The 18,832-nt window shown below is 41.8% G+C and overlaps 2 protein-coding genes and 1 long non-coding RNA gene across 6 annotated transcripts; 1 reads left to right on the top strand and 2 right to left on the bottom strand.

Moving 5' to 3' along the window:
- Positions 1-559: 559 nt before the first annotated feature.
- On the bottom strand, positions 560-9,638 carry LOC120697873 (probable ubiquitin-conjugating enzyme E2 24). Of its 4 annotated transcripts, none has more exons than XM_039981245.1 (11): positions 9,020-9,638; positions 6,271-7,063; positions 5,372-5,485; positions 3,887-5,292; positions 3,546-3,704; positions 3,322-3,459; positions 3,047-3,253; positions 2,880-2,943; positions 1,745-1,884; positions 1,338-1,649; positions 560-1,090 (listed from the first exon to the last, which is right to left on the bottom strand). In XM_039981245.1, the coding sequence occupies exons 4-11, from the start codon at positions 5,279-5,281 to the stop codon at positions 863-865; spliced, it is 2,643 nt and encodes an 880-aa protein (XP_039837179.1). In that variant the 5' UTR covers positions 5,282-5,292; positions 5,372-5,485; positions 6,271-7,063; positions 9,020-9,638; the 3' UTR covers positions 560-862. The 4 variants fall into 4 exon arrangements, with proteins under 4 accessions (XP_039837179.1, XP_039837178.1, XP_039837177.1 ...); XM_039981244.1 differs by having other exon boundaries at positions 573-1,090; positions 3,546-3,719; positions 9,020-9,411; XM_039981243.1 differs by having other exon boundaries at positions 573-1,090; positions 3,887-7,063; positions 9,020-9,411.
- LOC120697875 lies at positions 9,392-12,238 on the top strand. Its single transcript, XR_005684604.1, has 2 exons — positions 9,392-9,529; positions 9,613-12,238. It is a non-coding gene; the product is annotated as an uncharacterized LOC120697875 (long non-coding RNA).
- Positions 12,239-15,316: 3,078 nt separating this feature from the next.
- Positions 15,317-18,151, bottom strand: LOC120697872 (50S ribosomal protein L21, mitochondrial-like). Its single transcript, XM_039981240.1, has 5 exons — positions 17,683-18,151; positions 17,514-17,594; positions 16,804-16,905; positions 15,940-16,014; positions 15,317-15,788 (listed from the first exon to the last, which is right to left on the bottom strand). Exons 1-5 carry the CDS (start codon positions 18,100-18,102, stop codon positions 15,717-15,719), a joined length of 750 nt encoding a protein of 249 aa, XP_039837174.1. The 5' UTR covers positions 18,103-18,151; the 3' UTR covers positions 15,317-15,716.
- Between the last annotated feature and the right edge of the window lie 681 nt (positions 18,152-18,832).

The raw sequence follows: 18,832 nt of genomic DNA, 5'->3' as shown, positions 1-18,832 counted from the left end.
CACATGTATATAGGCATCCTAATGTATTTTCCCGAGGCTTTAGTCAATAGAAAAGGAAAGTTGATGGTGTAAAGTATCTTTTAATATAAAAAGAGAGGTCGTACTAATAGCTTACAATACGACCCGCCGTAAATTAGCCACATTCTTAAAAAAATAGAACCAAAACCATTACATCTAGTTCGGCATATGTGATTTAATAAAGTTGAGGTGGGGACTTTTCGTCCACCCCTGATAGTATGTCAAAAGAAAATTGGTTTTACTTCTTTTGTTTCCGTTAAGTTTGTAGAAAAGTACACCAATATATATATAACATCAAATTACTTTTGTTAAATCCACCACCAAAATGCCTTCATGTTTTGGTTTAGGCCAAACTAAAACGGCCTACAATTTAGAATGGAGTAGCGTATAGGAGTATTGGATAAAGTGCGGATGTTTTTATTAACATTTCGTTCATGTTAATGTAGACCCAGAGCAAAACTAGACTGCCGGACTGGCCCACGCTGTCTTTTTTTTTCTTTAAAAGTTTCAGAGAAATTTCAGAGCGGAGTACTAGCAAATATGTACGACTACACTGTCAATAATTTAGGAAAACCTTTCAAGAACGCACATTTACATACCTTTCACACTTAACGTAGAATACAACCCAAACCCAGGCACTCCACACTTGAGTTGCCTTTAGCTTAGCAACATTTCAGTTCAGCAATCATGAGTATATACTGTTCCGCATTTACAAGACAGACATAACTAACGCATGAACCAGTTAGCATTTTATTTGGAATACACAAGCATCAAAATACACACAATAATCACTGATAAAGGGTCCCAGTTTCATTAATGATGTAGGGAGCAAGTTAGCTCTGGTTTACTGGCCGCTGATGATCCCCGCTTCAGAGAAGGCAGCGGCAATCTTCGGCAGAAGCTTTCCAAGCATTATCTTGAAACCGGTTGAACAGTTCTTGCTGCCGTCCTCTGATATGTATGCTTTGTCGTGCGCATGTCCAACGAGATCACCGCCAAGATAAGCCTCGCAGGCATCCAGAATGCGTTGGGCGCGACAAGTGAAATGCTCCTTGACCAACTTCTCAAAATGCTGAGTGAGAAATACATCAATATGTATCTTCTTAAGATTGAGAGATACAGCAGAACTTAGATAAAACAGTACAGATTGACACATTACTCAACTCATAGTTTTCAAACTTCAGAAGAATTATTTACCTTTTCTAATTGAATAAGACTTAGAGTTCAGTTGAACCATATGAATCATTGACGTAGATGCATAAAAAGTAATAAGTTTTCAGAGACTATTCAGTACAGAAACTTCAGAGCTGATGGCATACCTTTGGTGGTTTGTGTAAAACATACATCATGGACTTGCATGACAGCAGGAAAGCATTCTCATTGTAAGTAATAGAGTTCTTCTCTCCATCAGCCTTCCCCAAAAATTTGTCATAGCCCGCCTCATTGAAATAAGGTTTTTCATTGAGAACAAGGGCCTGAAGGGACAACAGCAGTTGAAGAACAGTTGAGTTATCTGGATTCCACACCTCGTTACCTGTCCCTGTCCATGTCTTGAGAAGGCTGAGACATACTTTTCCCGACTCATACAAATTTGGGTTCAGGCGGAGACCACCAGAGTGGTAGTGAACAGACTGAAAGAAATTTTACAGAATTCTTTAAATTTGACAAAAAAAAAGAACTGCCAGATTTATATGCCATAACAGTAGAGACAAGTGGGAGAACTTACAGGTGGTTCATGGGGATAGTCAGGAGGAAAGAAAATATCAAAGAAAAAAAGATTATCATGATAAGGTGTTCCAGTTGCCCCAACAATGCAAGCCCTCAGAAGATCCATCCTTTCCTCAAAAACTCTTACATGAATACCATCTGCATAGTTGAAACAAAGCATGCATATACTCGTCAAAATATACCCCATCACCTTTTGAGAAACATTGACTTATTACATCTAATGCTAAGGAATTGAGCCTAGCTCAATAAAACACAGACACCCAAGTTCATGTCCTCGTCAAGGCGAAATTGGGTGCCTATTTCCTGCCTAGTTCCTCCTAGGCTGCTCCAGGTCTTTCTTACTACATCTAATAAACAGATTAAATTACTTACTGCACCTAATGATCATATTATGATAGTACTAGGCGGCAAATATTTTTTTCTTGCCACCAAGGGCAAAACCGCCCACAGAGAACTGTCCTAACCACCATGATTATGTTTCCAATTGTTCATGTAGCATAGTAGCAGTTTAACAGCTTGCTTTACACTGAATATGCAAAAGGCCAGACACTATACATTAATGATCTACACCTACTTAATTTTTCAGTACTCTTGAATGGATATGAATAAGCTTGAGATGGAATAATTGCATGCTTTTTTGAAAGGAAAACAGCTGTAGATTTAAGTGTAAGAGGAAAAACCCATAAATAGAAAACGCCCTTGGGCCCAAACAAAGGGGGGAATCTGTAAGAGGGGAGAATGCTAAAAGAGAAGTGAGACGAGTCCATCCCAGAGCCTCAAGCCAAGCAGAAACTGACTGCATAAGAGATTCCTTGAATCTGTGTGCTTGCAGCAAGATTTCATCCTTGAAACCTTCCCTGCACCCAGTTAAGGAATGCTGCTTTCCTTCAAAAATATTATTGTTCTAGTGGTATCCTGTGGAGCATGGAGTATTTTGACTTACACCTAGCCTTAGACACCAACGCATGTATGCAAACACACAACATTATGGTATATATTCACTACTAATAGTTACAACTATCTCCAAGAAATACTGAGTGAATTAGACAGCTAGTCAAGTTTCACATTCAATAATAGGGATCAGTTAAAGAAAGTGCCCTTATTGAATAAATACAAACAACAGAAAAGCACACCTGGTAAATCATTTTGCAGGATCGTCCATTCTTGTTGCACCTTCTTCACCCAACTTCTTGTAACCTAAGAGAATAGAAAATAAACATCATCACACAGACTTCTCTATATGCACGAATAACTATCGCTTGAAACAAAATGCCAGTGAAAGCTTCAGAAGATGCATTACACTTTCATGGCCACTTCCCTTCGCAAAGTGATGATCCGAACAATCAGTCACTACATCAAATCCTTTTGATGTGTTATCTTCTGAAGTGAGATTTGGTTTCTCAATCTTTGCCACCAACTCCACTACCTGTTTTTCCTCTGGCAATTCATCTGCAGATGTCTGCATTTCTGCCGTCTTAATAATTTGATATCGAGGATCTATCACAACCTGGAAGAAAAACTTCACCTTAGAATTATGAAAAAAATGTCTTATTAGAAAAGATAACTGGAACTTACTGAGCTTGGCGATGGAGAACCATGAGTACCAAATAAACTAGAAGCCACATTTGTAAGGAAATCAAAAGCTGTCTTGGGAAAGAGAAAGGCAGTGGCTTTGCACAAGGAACCAGTGCAGTCAGTAGATTCCAGAGCAATCTGAACAAAAAATTATTCGGTCATCTCTTAGTAAATTTTAAAAAGGCGAAGATCAATACTGGTTCAACACAGGATAGAGAGAGTACAGGATAGATAGAGAAACAGATGTTTGCGTTCTCATGATGCATTTCGTCCTGCTCGTCCATATCTACTGAATCACCGGCTGTATTTTCCTCATGCATCGATTCTAGTGAACTATCAAGAAGTTTATCCAATCCAATTATTTCAAAATGCTGCACCTGACACTGGACGAGAGAGATCTGTTACAAATAGTATGTTGAGGTCCATATCTCAAACTCAAAAGAAGATCAGAAAATATAAGAATCAACAAAGAACGCAGCTTAAGAAAGTAAATGATTGACTAAACACGACCAGGATGCAAGACTAGCACTTAAGAAGCTAGTGGCAGAGTCAAAGCTAAGTTTACCTTGGATATCACACCATTAGCCCACTGGACTTCAATTCCGTCATCCTTGTAGCCAAGCACATTTCCGATGCATGATAAGAAGTCAGAGTGGGTAACCAATGATTCCCTGCTTGCTAATGACACATTTGTGAGATCTGCTTCAGACTTTTTTATGTTCACAGCTGACCTGATAACGACCTCACCAGTGCAGAAGGAGAAATCTGGGTGCTCTACCAGCTCGTAAGCACTCACAGTCTCCACTGTTCTTCCATAGCTGACAGTGTCACTGCCTGCAGGACTAATCCATGATACATTTACTGTTCGCTCGAGTGCATCCACATTTCTCACTATCCCAGTTCGTTGACATCTTGCAGAATCCTCAACAGCCAGTTTCTCTAGGACAAATTGCCCTGGCCAAAAATCATAATCACCAAGGGTACTCACAGGAACCAGTGTCTGGGGTTCCAGACCAAGGGATATGCTTCCATTTTGCCAAAGAATATCAACAGTACTCTTTGTCTTGGAGACAACATATGTTTGAGAATAACCTGAACTACAATTTTCCAAATGCATGTGCCCAGGAGAGTTGCACTTCCAGGCTTCACTAACAATGCAAGACTTCCCAGAATCCATCCACAGACATCCATGGTCGTCAGCTGTAAGAGCACACCAATCACCCAGTTGCCAATTAGCATAAGGGAAGCATGACAGCAAAGTGAGTTTCTTTGGATCCTGAATGTTTGGAGGACTTGATGATTTATCTCCCCAAACATTGGTCACAGATGTGATCCAGTTCACATGCACCATCCCAACATCTACATGAGAGACAACACCGTCATCTCTACCTGGCCTCCATGATCCACACAACCATGTTGCTGACTGGTAAACCGAGGGTTCAACAATCCTCACACGTTGACCGGGATAGTAAAAATAAGGTGCATCTTCAAAAAGAATTGGTGGAATGGGCTTCAGTGCCTCAGAATCCCTTAACAGCATTTCACACTTCGCCCCGCCGCTGAACAAAACAGTAACAAGGTCAAATGCTCTGATCACCCGTCCAATCCATGGTCCCATTACGACGCAGTCTCCAGAAACGAAGGATCTCACTCTTGATAGCTTCTTGCTGTTTACATCTTTAATTATGTCACCAGAGCTTGTCTCCAAGTCAACAAACATTTCAACACCAACAACCCGTCCCAGCTGACCTGAGGGGTCGGAAACAGGGCAGACTATATCCCCATGCAGAAACCCCCTTTCAAAAGTCAGAAAATTATCGATCTTGCCAATGCTCTCATCCAGGCTGGACAAGATACTCTGGGCATGGTCACTGTACGTAAATTCGCATTCTTCTTGGTCTTCGCTGTCACTGGTCCCACTATATGACTCACTATCCGAGTCAATTGCAAACAAATCCATGATTCCAAATCCTGCAACACCACGCTTGGTCATTCCATATGGCATATAAGACAACCTTGTCAAGAAATGTTAGATTAAATAAATGCCCACCTTCTTAGAATAAGGTGTGTACTGTATGGATAACGTGGTAATCTCAAGAACAAACAACAATAAGCAAGTTGATGTTTGGAATGGCAATGTAACAACACAGTTGGCCAAGTATTCCTGCAGAAAATAAAGGCAACATAGGAGGATTAGAGATTTTTTTTCTCCAACATGCAGGAGAGTTGTATCTTTATATTAAGAAGAAAAAGGGTAGAGAACCCTTACAACATACCCAAGGAGGCAAGGACACACGCGCACGCACACACAGGATTAGAGATCGTAACGAGACAAAAGAATGTAGAACTAGATCTTTTTATGGTGGTTGCAATGTATTGGAAGGTACCAGAACCTAAAAGATCACCAAACATCCAAACCTTATTTAACTTAAGAATAATTTAGGTTCTTTTTTTTGTCAAAAGTAACTGTTTCAAATTGTTAAAACCCTTGGTGTGCTCATAATTTCTCTTTCCACTATTTTGTTCTGCTATTGGCTCCATATGCTTATTTCTTTTTTGTTTTCCTTCCATTCTACCATGACAACTGACAAATCATGATTATATCACCCACAGGAGGAATGACAGAGAAACATCGTGGAGGCGTTTTCATTGTAACATTATGTTATATGCTAATCAATTATCTATCCACTGCGATGTGTATGTATGGCCCCCTAGCCTTCTGCTGATGTTGATGTCAAAATTTGTCTTCATATTTGCCACCACAAATAAATTAACCATGTGAGGACTGGACAAGCATTTCTCTCTAGCCTTCTATTCTAAATTTGAGTTAATACTTGTCCTATGATTTAGGTACCTCTAGTTATGTATCATTGGACTACAACTAACGCATGGCCATCATAGCTTTCCAGGCACCACAGAATGCTACATTGAAGGAAAACGGTGTATTACCTTCCACCTTCCAGAAGTACTTCTTGATATTTTGGTAGAATTTACGTGCACGCCGCCAGCACACTTGACTAATAATGCCAAAGGAGAATTACCCTGATAGAGCTGCTGCTACTCACAGCTGGAGGAGATTTACCCAAAATAAAGCAAATATAAGAAGATAGTATTTTGTGCCAAAGGAGATTTGCCCAAAGAGCAGTCCGAAACTAAAGCTAAAACTAGAACTAGTGCCAAAGGAGATTTGCCCACAGAGAGATCTGGAGCAGCCAATGCCAAAGGAGATTTGCCCAAAAGAACCAGTAAGTAAGTAATGCCAAAGGAGATTTGCCCAGCAAATCAGCTGATACACATGACAGAGGAAACCTGACCAGGAATGGAACCTTCTGAAACTTCCACCAAACTAAATGAGGATGTTCTAAGGGAGGTCATTAGAAGTATCTTGCTGCTGATATTTCATTCAATCATAGGAACAAGTTCAGGATAAACCGACAAAGAGATGACCTCTGAACTATGTTTGCCAAAGGAGATTTGCCCTATTTCTTATGAAGGGTGATAATTCCAATAGAGAAATGCTAGCTGCCAGATGGTATACTCTGGATGATCAGAGGACGTAAGCGATAGGGAGCATCAGTCTGCAATCAAGCCTAATCACACAGAATAGAATATGCTACCATCCGTTAACCAGTATTCCAAGAAAACAACCAAAACAACAGCTTTTCATCAGAGAGGGCTTCACTTATGATGACATCAGAAAATAGAGAGGTCTTTCTGATCCGATTGCAAAGATGAGCGCACCCTGAAACCATAGCAGGCCAAGATTAGTCCAAATGTTCATCTTACTACAAAAATAATACCAAGCAAGCCCGCAAAGAGACAAAATAATTCCATGCTTCAGAAAATATACTTTTTTTTGAAAGCTACAAAGCGGGGGAGACCCCCACTGTGGTATGATATATTAAAAATAGAGACAACTGTACAAGGAAAACAGTCCCTCAGAAAATATACTGATTAGGGAAGATCGGACTTTTAAGGACAAACATGGTAGCCAATGCCCTTAATTTCTCACAATAGTAGTTCCAGGGATGGAATTTGTCAGGATAAGCATAGCCATAGTGCAAAGTTAAATCTGTTTCTAAATTAAAAGCTATAGAATAATAAAGAATGGACAGATCAGAGAAGCTATTTTTTTCCTCAGAATACAACTAAGCTCAAATAAAAGTTCCTTTAAGTTTTGTAGCATCACTGGTCGTATTGATTAAAAAATCTGATTCAGTTGCAAGAAATAATAATCATTAATCAAAACCACCAAGTTCTTTTCTACCACTTTGTTTGAATACCCATTTCATTTACAAAGCGTCATGATGACTGTAGCCTAAAATGCCAATAAGAAAAATTAGTTCGAGCTGACAACAGAAAAATATGAATACTAACGACAAGGGAATCTTACATATCAAGGAAATTAAGATTATTACTGAAATGGAAGCAGAAATCATAACTATAGACCTTCACTTGCTATGAACACAAATACATAAACATGTAAAGGTTATTTCTCTGATCGGTGGAAACGACAACAAATAATATGCCCTTTTTCTTACTGCAAGGGCAAATCAAAATAGGTATTCAGTACAACGAAACTTCCGAAAGGTTCATGCTGAAGCACTAATACTCTAATAGATGGGGAATACAAAAACCAAATCAACCAGAGTGGATGATTCAAAAAATCTAGATCACAAAGGCTGTGTTTAGATCACTTTGCCAAAATTTTCTGAAAGAGAATCTTAATATTTTGGAGTACCAAATAAAGTCTATTTATAAAACTTTTTGCACAGATGGACTGTAAATCGCGAGACGAATCTAATGAGCCTAATCAATCCATGATTAGTGAATAGTTACTGTAGCATCACTGTTGCAAGTTATGGATTACGTAGGCTCATTGGATTCGTCTCGCGATTTACAACCCATCCATACAAAAGATTTTATAAATAGATTTTATTTAGTACTCCATGCATGTGTCTAAACATGCGATGTGATTTTTTTGGGGGAAAAGATTTTGAAACTAAAGACGGCCTTGATTGAAACTTCACATGGAAAACCCCTAAAACAACCTACAAACTTTATTTAATTGACGAACCTATCAGACAAACGGTTGGATCAAGGGAACCCAGTTTTTAATTAACAAATGTCGATTTGTTGACTTCAGTTTGGGTTCTTCCAAGTAAAAATGATAACGACAAGTCTGGTACCCTTGGATGTGTAATCACTTATAAGTAGCTATGTGACGACACAAATTAACAAGCCTGCCAAACAAATCAAATACAACAAAATACCACTCCATGCTAGTCACATCCTCTTAAAAACTAACAAATATGTCAAACTAAACCTTGGCACCCTGTCCAAAAATCAAATATGAAAAAAAAAATCATCCAATCCCACAACTACAAAGCCAACAAATAGTCCAGATATTTCGCTTTCAATCACCAAAAAAGAGCTGATGGCATGACACCTGCGATACCCAAATATTCACGCTGAGAACATGTCAGAACTACTAGTAGCGGAATTCGCCACCTGGCCTGCCGCGCGCTCCTTAACAACAGCGCGGCAGGAGCGGGGAGGAGCAGCGGTTGCGCGGCCGCGAGAGGCGGTGGAGCGGCGGCGGCGGCGGCGCGCCAAAGAAAATGCGAAATGAACCTCCAAACCAGGACTCCAGGAATCGAAATAGAGGCCGGATGAAATGGCATCCATAGTTCCATACCTGTGACAGTACCCACCCGCCGCCATGATTGCTCCCACGATCCACGAACCCAGACCCGATCACCGAAGAAGAGGAAGCTACCCTCCTCTTCCCCCACGCCTCAATCCATCCCCGAACCCTTTGACCATGGCCAGCAAGCTTCTGAATTCCAACGGGTCCAAATCCTCCAAGGAAGCGAGAAAGAAAGCAGAAGCCAAGACGCGCACGGCCACCACCAAGTCGCACCAAATCACAGCCCGGAGCAGTGGAAGACTGGAGTGGCCGTGCCCACCGATATTTCAAGTGGCAGTGAGGACGTCAAAGCCTAGAGAGGCAGAGAGGTTCTTGCTGGGTGCTCGGTGGCTGCTCGGGTCGGGTGGCCGTGGTGGTGGTGCCGGCAACAATTTCTACGGTGCGCGAGCGCAAAGGCCTCGCCTTTCCGGTGCCGCGCCCAATTCTTTTGGCTTCTTTAATCGAGAGCGCGCCTAATTGCGCTGCCGCTAATGGGATTCCGTCCTGCCGCTTTACGAGGTTACCTTTTCCTCTCTCTTTTTTTCTTCTCAAGTGCTGCGAAGTGAAACCTGTGGATGGACTCTCGAATTTTCTTTTCCTAGCCGTGATCGATGTTTACTCGCGTGAAATGATGCGGACCTAACTCACACGGTGGAGGTAAATCAATCAGCCAGCAAATTGACAGGTAAATGGAGCTGAACGGAAGCGATTGCTGATTGGGTTCTTCTTCCCGTGCTTCGTCAAAATCGTCTCTTCTCTTTCCGAGCATGATTTTGCCCTGGAAATCACACATGTTGCTGGTAAAATTTTTCCTGCTTTCAGCTTTCATCTCACGGACTTCTTGCTGGCTTATCAAATCGAGACTCTGGTAGTGTTGATAAATTTGTTTGTTTCAGATTACTTGCCCTCTAAATTATATAATCTAGCTTATATAATCCACATGGATAGCAAACACTACAAATTATAATCCAGATTATATAACCTATACAATTAGATTATCACAATCACATAAACTGCCCAAAGTATGCTCATTTCATATCATAGTATGGATTATATAATCTAGCGCATATAAATTTGATTATATAATCTACAGGCCCTAAGTGTAACTTTCCTTGCCTCCACGCCACAATAATTCTCATTATATGGGCTAGGGAAGAAAAAGAATCATGCTACTAATTTGACATGCTCTAATCCTGGCTAGGAAGGAAAAAATATTCACTCTACATTATGCAAATAACCTAAAAGAACTCATAAATGTATATCTAATTTACTCAGCTTTAAATTATAGAAACACTACTACAAAATTCTATTTTGCGAGGCACTTAAAAATTGCGTCGGTAAATTCCTCCATTAACCGTGACGATGGCTCCGAGGCGGTTGGCATGCCCGCCTCGGAAAAGCGATTTTGCCCGCGCTCCAAAATGATTTCTGTAGTAGTGAAATAATGTAAAATTACATCCTAATCTTTATCTAAATTACTCAACTATATGATTATAAAAAAATATTTCAAAGCAACGAACTAAGTGTAACTCGGTCGATTAGATTCGTTGGGGTAGAATATGTACTACCAAGTTTGAGTCCTTCACTCAGTGTATGTGCTCACACTTGTTTAGATTTATTTCAGGAATTTAAGTGTTATTTTTTAATGGTAGATGATGTGTCCGTCCCAAACATTATAAATCTTTTTTACTACAAAATATTGATTTGTTCCGTAGATAGTAAAAGGAAGTGGAAAACGTATGAGGCCTAACCTAAAATGGTAAAACTCCTCCTCTTATTGGGAGGGGGTTATACCGATATTCCCCAAGTTCAACAAACCGGCGCCCACAATGTAAAGCTCCCAGCAATCCTGCACTCCTTGCCCCTGAAAGTGCTGTGTGGTTGCACCCGTCCTTTACAGGATCCCGGGATCGCCTGCAGAATATCCCTCCACATGGCCGTTGCACACACCGCTGGAAGTGCAGGCGGCGCAACAACACTGGCCCCCTCCTTTTGCTTGGCGACAGCCTTTCTTTTCCGGTCACCGGAAGCAATCCTAGTTGGAGTTTCAGGTCGCAAACGCATAAGAAAAATAGCCACCAGATGGCCGGCCGCCATTTTGTGCCGGAATCGGCGTGGATCGGATTTACCTGCCCTTTTTTGTCACTTCAAAATGTGGTTGCAATGGGATGCATCGCGTCGCCCGGCTTTCTCGTTGTCTGAATGTGAGGGGATCTTTTGAGTGAGTGAAGGTGGTGACAGTGAGCAGGCAGGGTGTGGCAAGTGGCGTGTGCTCAGCTCAAGGGATCATGTGATGGCTGCCCCCTTTTTTGAGGTATCTCAACTGGATATTCTGGAGAAGATGCATGGAAGGGCGTGATCGATGCTGAAAACGAAATGGGTTTTGGATGATCTGCAGAATATGCTCCCGTCTGATCCAGCTAGTTACGGAAGAGTGTGAGTTCAATGACAACAACACCTTTTGTGCTTGCTTGACAAACTAGTACATTCTAGTTGCCCGACCTGAGTGTAAAGTCGGTCTGTCCCGACTTTTCTGAACACGGTTCATCTGAACATTTGCCAATTTCGTATAGCGCGTGTTTACATTTCGTATTCTCATTTGCCCTCTCCCTGTGCTACGTTTGTCAATGCCGATCGTTTTATTTGCTCGTAAACTTTTGCCAATTTTAAGCCCACATGATTACATGAACCACTAATTATCTGGCATCATTGTTGGCTGATGAGTGGGCCAAACATGTGCAGAAGAAGCTGGCCTAGCTTTCCAGTGCCATCTTTCCATGGAGCACGCATTATCGATGCATCACCTAGCTATCTGTCCAAAATTATTCGGAGCGAACATGTTATCCTGAGCAATTGGTGTGTGTTTAAATTTGACGTTAATTTGCAGCTGCGTCACTGCTCCACTAGCTCGGTGGTGGGTGGAGAGGAGGGAGGCGGCCGGCGATATTTTAAGTGTCCATCCTGGCAGATATGAAATGTATATATATTTTCCTTGCATCGTGAGCATCCATGGCACCATAAACCGATAAAAGAAGTCATCAGCTCCGAGTGGTGGTGTGTTGTTTGGGTTGTTTAGCAGAAGTTTCTGCTTTCATTTGTGAAAATACATCGGGTCGTGGTGGAAATCTGTGGTAGGTAAAATTTATGCAGTACAGTAAGAATTAAGGAATTACAAGGTATTTTGCTAGGTTTTTCTTTTTCTCAGGTTATGCAAGGATTTACAAGTCACTTCTACTCTTGTTCAATATAGGTGCAGTTTGCACCATAACAAAACTGCTGCAAATCCAAGTCAGAAACCACCTTGTTGGTACTATGATCACACAGCTCGCTAAGCCCCTGTCTGGACTGTACTACAGGCACAATTTGCACATGCACATACAAAGTCCTTTTTCTGAAAATCATTCAGGCCCAATGCTTGATAGCTAATCAAAGGCATGAATAGTTTTTATTTATTTATTTATTTATTAAAATCCCATAAAATGTTATCATATAAGTGCTATGAAACATCCAATTGCTATTGCAATGGGAGGACTGTTTGCTGTAATGCAGTGTTACTGCTCATAGTGCTGCATTGCTGTTTCCATTTCAAGTTTTTCTCTCTCTCAGCAGTAGGCTTCCACCAAATTTATTCGCCGCGGAATGAGATCCATGTTCAAATGTTCAATTATGCAATCAGTGATGCACTTGCGCAGTTCCCACTAGATCTTGGAGCCACCAAGTCTAATGGACCTACTAAAGTATTTAGGTCAGCGAATGTGTCTATTCCTGTTTATCCTCCAGTTCTTTGTGACTTGTTCCATTGTACCATTGATCTGTGTGCACCATCCGAACGTCTTTTTCCATGTTATTCAAAATTGTCATGGTGAACTTGGAAAATTGCGGGACACTGTCATTGGTAGATGATGCTAGAACAATGTCTGTTGTCTGTTCATGCTTGTTTCAGGACAGAAGTCAGTACAGTTCATCTTTTGATTCAGGAGGGCAGTACAATTCATCTCGCAGTACAATCGATCATGCAGTGTAGTTAAAAATAATGATCACATGTAGTCTTTGTGAAAACAAAAGTACATGCAACTCGTGCAGAATATGCCATCCTTTGTACCGTCAACTTTCCAAAGAATCCAGCAATAAGCAGATTAACATTTGGTGAATGGAAGCTTACTAGAAAACTCATCAGGTTAGAGTAATCTCAGAATCTTCCGGAGACCAACTTTACAAAGGAAAAAGTACAGGCCACTATTGCAGCATATTCTGTTATGCTCCTAATTAACCTTCAAAGCTGGAGGTTGAGATTTTCTGAATGTGACATTACAAGCAAAGGTCTCAAACCACTCCAGCAGCATATGCTTTTGCCCCCTTTAGCCTAAATTTGCCACAAGACAACTGTAGCGTTCAGCTCACAAGTGTCTGCTGAATTTATGTTCAGTTCCATATATATTTCAGTGCCTAAAGAAGGTGGAGCAACAGGAAGATGATAGCCTTTTTCTTGTCACGAAAAGAGGATGGCAAGTTGCTTGCAGCAAGGAGGAAGAAGCTAGGGATTTGGATAAGCTTGATCTACTTCAATGAGAGACCATGACACGAAGTAGGGGATGGGGAGAGGCACCCAAAAAGGAAGATGCAAAGCACGACGCCACATCAGTTCTTTAAACCAAAAACAGGCGCTTGAGGACGATATGCTCCAATCTGAATGCTCGGCACAGTTCCTTCAGCTTATTGCTCCAATCTGAAGCACGACGCCACATCAGTTCTTTAAACCAATGGTGGCTGGCGCGCTAGCTTTGCCAAAAGTGGCTTTGCGCATCATGTAGCCTTCAGCTCTGACTTTTGGTGTGGCAGCTTTGCATTGGTGGGAGTGGGAGGCGATGCAGATGAACACGGCTTCCAATTAGACCTGGGTCTTGAACCAGAGAGATTTCAGTATGAGAGATCTGCAAGGAAAGATCATCATGATCCATGACAGGTGCATGCTAGTTTGGATCTTTCGGTTTGCTGATTTGTTGCCCCGGATGTGTTGTAGTGAATGTTTGTTAGCCAAATTGTTTATCCGCTTGTCCAAACTAGGCCTGGAGCACGATCCGAGCATGTGCATATCCATTTATCCGTGAAAAAGGACCATCTTATGTTGATACATCTGATTTTTTTAAGTCGGAACTCGGAAATACACAGCGCCAGTGAGATTGTCCCGCACTGACAGGTGGTATCACCTGAAGATTGTCATTCGCTGACATAGCAGCGTGAGCCAGAATATATTTCAGTCTCGAGCTCACCAACATGTGACTTGGAGGCAGAAGCTATTAAGATTGCCATCGACGAACTTGTTGTATTAATGGTGCCATGAGTAGACTGCAGATTGCTCTTTAGCTGCAGTCGCTGGATCCTTATCGATCAGAATTTCAGACTCAAAGAAGATAGGCAGATGCATGGATGAATGAAAGGTGAAATCAAGACGACAGGTGGACTGCAGCAGCAGCAGCAGCACAGGGAAACGATTCGTCATCACAGCAGAGCAAAACAAAGACCAAAGAGTACACATCCATGTACATACGTCTGCAAAGTTGTTTGCACAACGCAAGTTTGCAACCTTAACCACACAAAATGACACCAAGAGGAGTACATGTCACAGGCCCCATCCGCCGCAGAGACCACCAAGCACACCAACAACGCCACTGGTTAAAATTAAATCCATTAAACAGCAGACGAGTAAAATTATTACACACAACGACGATTAAACAAGTAACTATAATAAAAAATTGTTCTGTGGTGCTAGTGGCACTTGCTTCGCCGCGTAATTAATGCCTTGTGATTTGCAAAGTGGATGCTAGGGTGAATAGAGTTTTTTTTAAAGAAAAGGAAAACAAAAAAAACTAGCTGCATGAGGAATAAGCGCACGGCCTCTGGCTGCTACCGTTTTGACTCGAGAGAACATGAGGACAACAAAGATTATGAAAACTAAGTATTATAGTCATAGCTCGAGCCCACCAAGGACCCAAGAAACCTGTCCTTTTCTCCTTTCCCAAGCTAGTGCGACGAGAACACGACTGCAACTTCAACCAGAACAGACTGATCGAGGAGCACAATGACATCCAGATCCAGCCGCAGGAAACAGATAACTCCGACAGAGCAACCGTGTTCAGATTAGCATCAGAGCACAACAAAGTGCAGGGCTCCTGGCCCCGAGTGATCCAATCAAATGGAACTGGACACAGTTTACTGGGGCAGCTTTGCTCAGCGATCATGTTAAAGCCCAGTCGCAGGAAGCTGGGGTACTAAACGTGAACAAATATGCACGCTGGAGGCTACTTGTAACTTGCAAGCTGCAAATCCTCCCATGATATCACGAATGCACGAGTTACGAAGCATTGTGGTCCCATTATTACATGGTTCTAGCAGTCAACATGGCACTGATGTATCAGAACACATTTATAAAGGGTGTGTGCAGAAAAGATACCAAAAAAATGAGGAAAAACAATCAGTGTCACGCAAGCTACAACAGCCGATCCACGCCATAGTACCCAACCTGCTCAGTACATTGGTATAGTGCCATTGGAATGCTGAGACAGCTTCATCTTTCACTTCACCTTTGCAATTAACAAGAAAAGAAGCGGCTTTGCACTGGTATCAGCTATCATGATCTGACTTAACTTCTAAAACCCGCTTGGGCATTGCCGACAAAAACAAAAGGCACTGTTCCTTCAACCTGAAATTAGGCGGCAATGGCAACAGTCTCTGGCTTATCTATTCCTTCAATGTTGGTTATTCTCAGTTTTGTTAATTCCTGGAAATGGTTAGAGTACAGTAAGAACACGGGCAAGATTCCTGAGACAAAATACTAAGAAAAAACTATTTTTGAAGCCACCCATGAAAGAAAATGCCACTATATCTTTTAAGAACAGAATATAGTACAAACTACAACAGTATAAATTTACCTGACGGTGGCCCTTTGTTCGGCGATAATTTTTTCTCCGCTTCTTCTTGAATATGATCACTTTTGCATCTAGGGCCTGAGAAGATAATCAATAGAAGTTAAAGTCAAATCTATCCAACAACACATTGCAAGGACCAGTCAGATCAAAATGAACTCTGCCACGATAACGCCGAGAAGATGTGTTGTCAGAGAGTTTTTTTTTTTGCCATTTCACATCTTTGACAATTAAAAACTATCGTTTCTAGATGTCTGAAGAATATATTATGACAAAAAATATAAAGTAGTACTATAGTGCTTAACCATCAGATGTAAATTGTAATTCAAGGTATACGCATAAGAACAATGCAATCCAACGTGGTCGACAATACATCAAAGGTTGTCCTAGGCAAATATCAGCCAGTAAGTCATAAATGTAGTTGATGTTGAGTAGATGTGCAACATGATTCTATCATTGAACAAGGAACGTGTTTTAGATGTTACAAATTACAATCATTGATATACTGTGGACTATACCCAAACAAGGAACTCCACCAATAAGGCTAAACCTGCTACCAGCAATGCCAGCTCAAATCCATCAAATCAGCTGGTGTAACTAGGTCATTGTTCCTCAACAAGTAGGTATGCATGCATACCAATCAAATTATTAAAACAAATGTGTTCCAATAAATCTGAAATCTGTATAGATAGGTAGAAAGATCCTGAAATGTATTTTGCAAACCATAATTCCACTAATAAATACAGAAGATATACTTACAGAATTATGTTAATAAAATAGAGAGTAAAAAATTACTTCTTAAGGTTCATTTTAGAGAACAAGGCTGTACCAACAAAACAGTGGAGTTCAGGAAAGAAATGTCCATCTTACATGCTCCTCAACAACAGCGTGAACAGAAGCTTCAGGAAGAATTGGCCTTCCAATAACTGTTTGAGTTTGTGAACCAAGCATGAGAACTCGGTTTAAGATCAGCTGCAGCGACATCATGCAGACAACATCACCAATAGCAAATTGTCAATAAAATGAAATATACAGGATAATAAACAGAGATCTATGCTGGTTGCCAGAATTGCTAGAGAATTCATGAGGTTACCCAGTAAACTCGGTTTCTTAATTTGTGGAACGTGATGCACTAAATAAACATTAGCATGACATCAGGTAGAGATATACTATATATAACTCAAAGAAGGCTGCTGGAATTATAATCCTTCTTAATCACCAATTCATAATGACTCAAGATGCTAAAAATTCGATGTTGCTTTAGGAATTGAAAGGAAAAGTGAGCCTAACAATAAATTTCCAGAGGCAGAATAAACAGCATACACCTACGTATAAGCCAAGGTTCCTAGATTCTCAACATAAATTGGTCCAAATTTCAATGCCCAAAAGCACTAATAGATAAACAGAGCTACAAGAGTGGGATTCGCATTACATGTTCATGCAATTCGAATTTCTATATGTCATCGTATAATGCACAGCAACATGATCTCCTCGAAGTCAATTATTTGAAGATGATACATGAAACAACAAGGTCAAAAGTTAAAAAGTAAAATAGGTTGCCATCGAAGTGCAACTCGTACCTTGTCATTTACATCGCAGAACTTCAACCTCTCCGTGAAGATGGAATCGCCATTGCTGACCTTGAATTGATGAGAGCCAATCTGAAGGTAGAAACAATCACACACAATCAGACACTAGATCCAAATCCCAAACTCAAAATTCGAAAGACTGGGGCCAAGTGGAGCAGACCTGTACGACGGCGAAGACGGGTTCGTAGGGCTTGAAGGGTTTCTCGTCAGCCCCAAGCGGTCCCACCACCTTGTACCCGATCTCCGCCGCCTCCGCTACCTTCTCCTCCTCTGTCTTCCCGCTCGGTTTCTTCGCCGCCACCGCCTCATCCTCCTCGCCCCATTCCCCCTCGCTCCCCTCGTCGTCGTAGTGCTCTTCTTCGTCGCCATCCTCCTCGTCGCCGGAGGAGCGGGTCGCGAAGTGGCAGCTCGAGGGGTAGTAGAGCCGCGGGGAGGCGAGGGCCCCGGGAGCTGGATGGGCGACGGGCTCGGACAAAGATGTCAGGGTTCGGGTTGCGATCAAGACCGGTGCAAGAGGCTGAGATCTCTGAGGGACGAGGCGGCTCGAGAGGAGGCGGAGGAGGCAGCGCCGCGACGCCATGGCTGCGTCGACGGCGGCGGGCGGAAGCGAGGAAAGGGCAGAAATGGAAATATTCGTCGCGCAGCGGTTTTGATGAGGGTTTAAGGGGTGGAACTGTGGAAGCCTCGACGAGACGAGAGAGTGACACTGACACTGGGGCCCCCTATACTTGGTTCGGGACCCAACAGTTGCTAGTTTACGTGATCCAACCGTGAAGGCGGAATCAGCTAAGAGCAGGGCTTATAACCCAGCCGGCAGCCGGCTGGGAGAGGCCACGGCATGCAGCGGTGGCAGTGCGGGCATGCAGCGGTGGCAGTGAGTCTGTTACCAATTAATGCTCTCTGTGGACACAGCAGCCAGCATGCAGAGGGAGCAGCTGCGGCACAGTTCTCTTCGCCGGTTTGAAGCCGGCATGTCAGGAGTCGGTAGCTTTTTTCTCTCTCTTCTATTCTCTATCTGCCAACTGTGATTTCTGCTGACTTGGACATCTCTCAGCCTGCTGAAGTGGCACTATAATACTTTCTCTAAGGCATCACGACAATATGTTATACGTGTCCTGACTATAAAGAGGGAGTGGAATAATCCAGTGGTATAAAACACATCATAAATTGATGGAAAAATAATAATAGAACACTGAATGAATCGTTGTTTAGTTTCCTGTAAAAAAAACTTTACACATCAACGTTTGGACACATGCATGATGTATTAAATATAGACGAAAAAAAAACAATTTTTACATATTGCCAGTCTA

The sequence above is a fragment of the Panicum virgatum genome, chromosome 3K (assembly GCF_016808335.1).
Source record: "Panicum virgatum strain AP13 chromosome 3K, P.virgatum_v5, whole genome shotgun sequence".
In the NCBI taxonomy this organism is placed as follows: Eukaryota; Viridiplantae; Streptophyta; class Magnoliopsida; order Poales; family Poaceae; genus Panicum; species Panicum virgatum.
Note: the sequence above shows the minus strand (reverse complement) of the source record. Positions and strands in the feature narration are given on the sequence as shown.